This window comes from Fragaria vesca, linkage group LG5 (assembly GCF_000184155.1).
Source record: "Fragaria vesca subsp. vesca linkage group LG5, FraVesHawaii_1.0, whole genome shotgun sequence".
NCBI classification, from domain to species: Eukaryota; Viridiplantae; Streptophyta; class Magnoliopsida; order Rosales; family Rosaceae; genus Fragaria; species Fragaria vesca.
Genome location: NC_020495.1, coordinates 18,728,178 through 18,735,525, shown reverse-complemented (window position 1 = coordinate 18,735,525; position 7,348 = coordinate 18,728,178). Strand labels below are relative to the sequence as shown.

General features: G+C 39.6%; 2 protein-coding genes across 2 annotated transcripts in view; both read left to right on the top strand.

The window, feature by feature from the left end:
* The first annotated feature begins 669 nt into the window (after nucleotides 1–669).
* Nucleotides 670–3,709, top strand: LOC101297740. The gene is made up of 8 exons (XM_004301556.1): nucleotides 670–675; nucleotides 771–1,076; nucleotides 1,232–1,617; nucleotides 1,793–1,892; nucleotides 2,266–2,319; nucleotides 2,401–2,487; nucleotides 2,999–3,127; nucleotides 3,268–3,709. Exons 1-8 carry the CDS (start codon nucleotides 670–672, stop codon nucleotides 3,586–3,588), a joined length of 1,389 nt encoding a protein of 462 aa, XP_004301604.1. The 3' UTR covers nucleotides 3,589–3,709.
* Nucleotides 3,710–6,386: 2,677 nt separating this feature from the next.
* Nucleotides 6,387–7,348, top strand: part of LOC101297450 — a 3,194-nt gene continuing 2,232 nt past the window's right edge. Inside the window, exons 1-2 of the mRNA XM_004301555.1 lie at nucleotides 6,387–6,567; nucleotides 6,762–7,030. The gene's annotated coding sequence lies outside the window, so the exon portion shown is untranslated. The remainder of the gene's footprint in view (nucleotides 6,568–6,761; nucleotides 7,031–7,348) is intronic.

The following is a 7,348-nucleotide window of genomic DNA, read 5'->3' as shown; positions in this document are numbered from 1 at the left end:
AATTGCAGAGCTTCTGATAATGGGCTTCTTCATAATATACTTGGCAAGTCTCCTACACTTTTCNCCTTACTTTAACCCTGTAAGTTTTCTTGCATTCCAGGCTATTCATATCTGGTCTAGACTCCTAGTTGATTGTTTCTATTGACTATTGACAAAGATTAGTTAGTCACAAGTTTGTTTCAATTTAGAGTAGTCCTTGGAATTTAAGAGCCTGAACTTCGGTCCTCTCCTCTTCACTTAAATAAGTTTGGTTTGGGAATATTGGAGTTAAATGGATTTCTCACCTTTCTTCTTAATTCTTATCACAGTACCAAAACATTTAGTTCTTGGTTGAAGCTTTGGAATAATAAGTGATACAAGTCTATTTAGAATCCGAACATCATTTTTACAATGACTTTTGTGGATTCTGCATACTGTGTTTAGGATATATAGGACTAGAAAGTACTTCATATTGCTTAAACAAAAGGGGTAGAATTACTGGTTGATCTTTTCCTCTGGCGCAATATTGACGCATTCTTTGTATCCCCATAAAGATTGCGCAGTCGGACAGGATTTTATCGGACCAGGCTTCCCCATGTTGCAAGTCAGAAAAGGCACTGAGTTGTAGTGTTATCAACTCTTCTGCTTCAGATGACATTCCAACCCCAAAGGTTTGTTTTTATACACGCGATGGCTGTAATATTACTCAAAAGTGCAATCTCTCTGCAGGTGTTTCAGATTTATATTTCCTTGTTCGATGATTAAAAATTTTCTTTGGTGCTGTGAACCAGTCTTTTGCAGAGCTGGAGGAGGAGATTGCCACACTTGAGCTTGAGATTATGCACTTGGAACGCCATCTTCTTTCACTATATAGAACAGCTTTCCAAGGATGTGCCTTGCCAAGTACCCCTGACAGCCATGTACAACCTATGACACGATCACGGTCAAAATTTGTACAGAAGCAACCACGTTCCAATTTGGAGTTGCAAATGCACAGAGGTCGACCGGTCCAGCATGACCAAACTTCCCCTGCATATATTCAGTTCCACTCAGATCATCACAGCAGTGCCACTAGCATAAAAGCAACACCTAAAAGGGTAAATATTCGTGGCAAGCAAAATTAGATCTATAGATTTATCAGTTCATGGACATTAGTATTTTCGTTGCCTGGCTATTAAACAGTGCCTGTTTTATTCTAGAACCTGCTGTTTGAGTTATCATTTGTCTATAATTAATGTTTGTGCACTCGCAGGACCAGAAAGTTGCTGATTCTCGTCATCGCAGTCGCAGCCTTGGGGATCATCTTGGTGCTTCTCGCATTGATAGTTCCCTGAATACTCCGGATAGAGTATCTGAAGATATTATAAGATGCATCTCTTCTATATACTGCAAACTTGCCGCCCCTCAAGCTCAGGCAGCACTATCATCTTCTCCTACTTCATCTTTGTTTTCCTCAAGTATATTTTCTTCGAAGAATCCGTGTGAAAGTTCGAGTCCACATTTCAGTGATGATTCTACAACAGATCATGAAGGGTTCAAAGATAATAATGGACCATACACTACCATGATAGAGGTGTTGAAGATATGCTTAGATGATGAAAGCTTTAATTATGCTGCTCTAATGCTACAAAATTTCAGGTTGGTAAAACATAGATCATGAATACATATAATTTTGTATTTTGGTAAAACATAGCTATGCGGACCACTAATTAAATCAAATGTTTTCCTTTAAGTTTTTGGTCTGGTTGAGATTTCAAGACTGCAATATAAGTCTGATATTCTCTCAAATGTGCTATGCTTTAATGCTCCATAGGTTATTGGTTCGAAGTCTTGAGAAGGTTGATGTTCTGAAGATGAAGCGTGAGGAGAAGCTTGCATTCTGGATTAATATTCACAATGCCTTGGTGATGCATGTATGCTTCCCGATCTTTTTCCATATTTTTGTGAACTATGCTTCCTGATTGTAGAACTATTATGTTATTATTTTTAATTCATCTGTGTCCACTGTAACTAGATTTCCTAGTTTCAGTTCTTTTGTGGCTGATTCAAACTTCAATACATAATCAAAACTTCTGCCGTGAAACTTAGTAACTTACTGCTCTATGGAAAAAATATTATGCTGAAACAAGATTTTATTTTTTTATTTTTTAAAAGGAAACGAGATATTGTAATAGTATGTGGAATGAATTTGTTATATGCCACAAGTATCAAGAATATAACAATCAATATGACAAATTGATAAATATGGCCACAAGATCATAAGGCTGATTAAAATTTTCCTTGCAGGCATTCTTGGCATACGGAACACATAATCTTGCCAAAAGTACTTCAATTGTGAAGGTAGAAGCTTGGATCTGTTGCTATCATTATGTATTTCATCACATGGAGAAGTAAAAGCACTACTAACCTTTTAAATTTCAGGCAGCCTACAACATAGGAGGACATTCCATAAATGCGTATGTCATACAGAGCTCCATTTTAGGAATTCGAGCACATCATACAGCACCAGTATGTACTCTTCTCTGAAACCCTACTTAACTTTATGGTGTTTGTGCTTTATGACTCTCTCTCAAATTGCTTTAAGCTGGTGGCATCAATATGTGGAAGTAGACGATAATTAGGGAGCAAGTTTAATTCGATAATAGTCATATAACCAAATTTGTAATCTGAGCATGAAAATTGGTCTGTTCTTCTGAAACGCCTTTGTGAATCAATGGAGAGAAAAACTTAAACTCGCCATCTTTGCACCCTAAAAGAAGTATGCTTCTTTTTTCAAAGGACCATACTTACTGATACCTCCTACGTGATGTATCCTTATGGAGACCTGCATGATATGTGTGGCTCTACCCTAAGAAAAAACTGGCTGTGTTCCTGTTGCAGTGAAATGGCAATGCGATTTTTAAGATAGCAGATCGCGCAACCATCACTTTGAAGTCAATTTAATGCCTATCCAGCATCAGACAGTCTCATTTCCCGTAGTGAACAATTTCACTTATTTTGTGTTACTGTTAAAATGCAGTGGCTACAATCTTTGCTGAATTCAGGAAAGAAGTTCAAGAGGGGGAGCATGAAGCACACCTACGCCCTAGAATACCCTGAGCCACTGGTCCACTTTGCTCTATGTTCCGGGGCTTACTCTGACCCAGCGGTATTAACTGTTTTTTTTTTAAAATTGATCTTTTAGTTACAGATTTATCTAGCTCTATGCCTAGACTTGAAATAGTTATGGCTCCTTATAAATTTGCATCCAGAGTTTGATCTGAGATAGTTGTGCTTTGCTGGATGTAGGTTCGAGCATACACCGCAAGGAGTATATTCCAGGATCTGAAACTTGCTAGAAGAGAATTTATTCAAGCCAGTGTCTACACAGATAATGATACAAAGGTTTACCTCCCAAAAATTCTGGAGTACTTTGCAAAGGACATGTCACTAAGCATCCATGGACTCTTGGAAGAAATAGAGGATTGTCTCTCAGAAATTCAAAAGAAAGCTATCTGCAGCTGTATGAAGGGGAGGCTTGACAAGTCTGTACATTGGCAACCTCAAAGCTCAACTTTTCGGTATGTCATCCATGAGGAATTAGCCACAGTAAGAATAGCATCTGAATAATTACATTTGTGGTTATGGAAAGCCTTTTTGTTTCTGTGCAAAGTTTCCCAATCTTAGAATCGAGCTATGATACTAGTACATGAAAGTATATACGCATTGAATTACTTGTACAATCAACTGACCAAGTTAATGCATTAATCTATACACTAGTTGGAGGATTTGGATTATAATGAACTTGTACTTCGTTTTTTTTTTTTCTTTTTGAAGAAGGACCAGTGGTGTATCTGTTCTCACACACCTATTTAACGAAACAGTCAAATACATCAGGGGTGATATCTCATATCTCAGATTCACAATAAGCAATGAGAGAACCTACATCCTGAATAATAAGAGTGGTCAACACTAAGGCCTCATTTGGTTCGTGAAAAATAAGCATCAAGAAATGAAAGTCATTTGGGGAAGTAAATGAAAGGGGACACTTTCAGGTGAACCATTTTCCTCCCTTTTTTTGTTGCATTTATTAGTCAGAATATTATTTTAGGAAATCCACACTCTCCAAATTGAAATTCACGTTTCCATGTAAATTTAGGGAGTGTGGAAATGATTATTTTATTATATTAATCATCTACTTTTTAACAATATTTAGCAAATAGATCGCCTTTAGGGTAGTACTCTTTGCTAGTTAGTGCTTGTTAGAATACATGTATGTTGTAGAGATTCTTGATATTATTTCGGGTCTTTGTAATTAGGGATTCAGGCTTTATGTCCCCTCTTGTATTCGACGGTTTTATTAATGAAGGTTTGAGGGCAGCCGCACCAGCCTTTTAGTTTAAAAAAAAAAAAAAAACATTTTCCGATGGTTTTTCTTGTGTTACCAAACATCGGAATAGAAAGTTATTGAAAAATTTCATCTGCCTTTTCTTTCCTTTCCCATTGGAAGGACGAAGAAACTAGCTGCTTTCCTCCACGAACAAAATGAGGCGTAATTATATGTATACAAATATGCACCAACTACTAGGGCTTGACATACAAACATTTTCGACAACTCCATATGCTTTTCAACTGCAACATACCGGTTTTCCTTATCTATCCATATCAAGACCGAGATTCTCTTATTCGATCTAAGTAAACGAATACTTTTACAATACGGAATATATATGCCATCAAATTATCCAAGGAAAGCGCTGGACTACGCCAACATTCCGTACGCCAGAGTGGGTCCAAAACAGGTGGCTACATATTGTCCATAGGGTTCAAAAATGAAGGGCATATACGTAAATCCAGCAATTAACTTCTGTTAGCAGTAAAAATCACTCGTTATAGTTAAAATCTGAGGGCCGGAGGTTCTTGCCGCCAAGACCGTGACGGAGGAGTTGAGGTCAGAGGGCGGTTCTTCGAGGAATATAGTGATGGGGTCGGCACACGACTGAGGAACTCGGTCGATATTGATTCCGATAGAGACGCAGCGGGAACCAACTTCCGGCGAAGCTATGAGCTACTTGTTTGCGAAATTGGTTTTGCAATAATTGAGGCAAAAGGATTGGCTATGCAATACAGGTTTGTGATGGTGTGGGTTGCTTTGCTCTCGGGCTTATCAGAATTAGGAGAGTGCGAGACCAACATGTAATTAAGGTGCCGACACTTTTGTTTACATTTAGATGAACACGACGATGGATGTGGAGTGCAAAGAGAGATGAGTAATCCATTGTTGGATCATACTGGAGGAATAGCTAATGTTGGGTCAGTGGCTAATTAAAAGAAAAAGGAAGTATTCAACATCTGGAGCTATGGGCGCAATCGTGGCAATACCACTTCAAGTGAGTTAAAGAGCATGAATGTGCTGGCATTACCACTTCAATTTGTGTAGTTTTATCACCAACTAAACCTTGTTTCTTATTATGATATGCCTCTTGCAGTTCTCAGTTTGCACTTCGGTCATATTTGTACATTCTTTTCCATGAATTGGTGCTCCCGCTCTTAAGCACGAGACCTCCGCCGATAACCACCGTCTCTCTCAAAAGTCAAAACGCTTCGTCGGGATAACTACTTTCGTTCCTCTCTAGCTTCCACTCCCAGCTCGGCATCGAGATCTATCTCCCTCATCCTCATTGAGAAGCATTTTGCAATTTGCACGGAAAATGATGATCAGGAGCTTGGAACTAGAGTAAGAAGAGGTTAATTTGATGATCAAGAGTTTGGAAGCCTAGCCTAGAATGTTGGTGATCACATTTGTCGTTACCTCCCTCAAGCTTCAATGCTCTCGTTAGATGACAAGAAGCTTGCAACTTTGTTGTCAGATACCAAGGACCGCAGCTTGACAGGAAAGGATGCATCTGGGATTTAAAACTTATATATAGCTAGTTGGATGACTGAATCAGATGGAAATCTGTTGACAATCAAGAAGCTTGGATCTGCTGGACCATATCTCAACTGAAAAATGGCAGGATGTTTTCGATTTTGATACACCTTGATGACATTAACAAGGATTGGAAGACACATTGTTTCTTCAGTGGGCTTGGTGAAAACTGTTTTTATCAGGTCAACAGAAATTACATCGTTTGCCCCTTTGTTTAAACGGAAGTGTTGGCGTACGCATACAATGGCATTTTGTAGCTTTTGCCTAGGAAAATAAAAGATACTTAGGCCATAGCTATCTGCCCGTGGGCAAACTTATCAAAGAAAGCCATCTGTACTAATTTGGGCTCAAACAATGGGATCTTATTTGAAACAAAACCCTACTATTTCCCTATACAGTAAAGGGCGTACAAGCAGCTTGCACTGTTCATATGCCAGGACAGCTGGACTCTGGGTGCTTATCTAGGTACTTACATTTTCGTCCCTGTGTCCCGTTTAATCACGAGATTGCCATCTACCCTCGCCTTATCACGACTGGCCTCTCTTTCTGCCTGTCATTCGCTCTTTCAGATTGCAATCAACTTCGATCGCCGGTTTGCTTGCACCGCCTCTCGATCGCCGCCTCTCAATCAACAACTTTCTTGCGCTGCCTGTTAATCTTGATTCGTTTCGTTCTCCTTCTCGGTGAGTCTTCCATTCCTGTTATCGTTTTCGGTTTTTTTTATTTTTTTTTATTTTTTATTTTTTAAAACGGAGGTCTGGGGGTCTGGGTTTTTGGAATTCGACATCAGCAGCTATTTTCACACGCTCGACTGATATCGGCTCATCCCAATCTTTACAGAAGAAATCCGTGTTTTTTATTTGGCTGGGTTTTACAGTTGCAGGTTTGGTTTTGGCTGGGTTCTTCAGGACCAGTCCTTCGCCTTTGACCCTCTCTCCAACCTCTGGCTCCTCCTCCCCTCCCCTCCCCTCCCTCAACTTCCCTTCCCACCATCACTACTCCCACTCCTCCTTCCTCGGCACCGACGGCTTCTTCCTAATCACCTCCCCCATCCGCACCTACTCCCGCATCCTCAAACGTTCCTGGCGCCCCGCCTCCCCTCTCCACTTCACCCACGTCAACCCTCTTCCTCATTGCATCTACCAGGTAATGCTTCTTAAACCCCAACTGTCTTCTTCCTTCATAACTCTACAAACCATTCTAACTTTATAGAGTTTACTTTATTTTTCTATGATTTGGGGACTTTTTTCTTCGGTTTCATGCTTTAATCATTTTGAAGTATTAAGGTTAGAGTGACTAGAGCAGCTGGGTTGTTAACAGAAATGTAGAAAGAAACAAAGGCTTTAATCATTTGGGTATCAGATGTTTAATACAGTTTATAGCTCCTGCGGAAGAGAGAGAGAGAGAGAGAGAGAGAGAGAGAGAGAGAGAGAGAGAGAGAGAGAGAGAGAAGTAGTAGTAGTA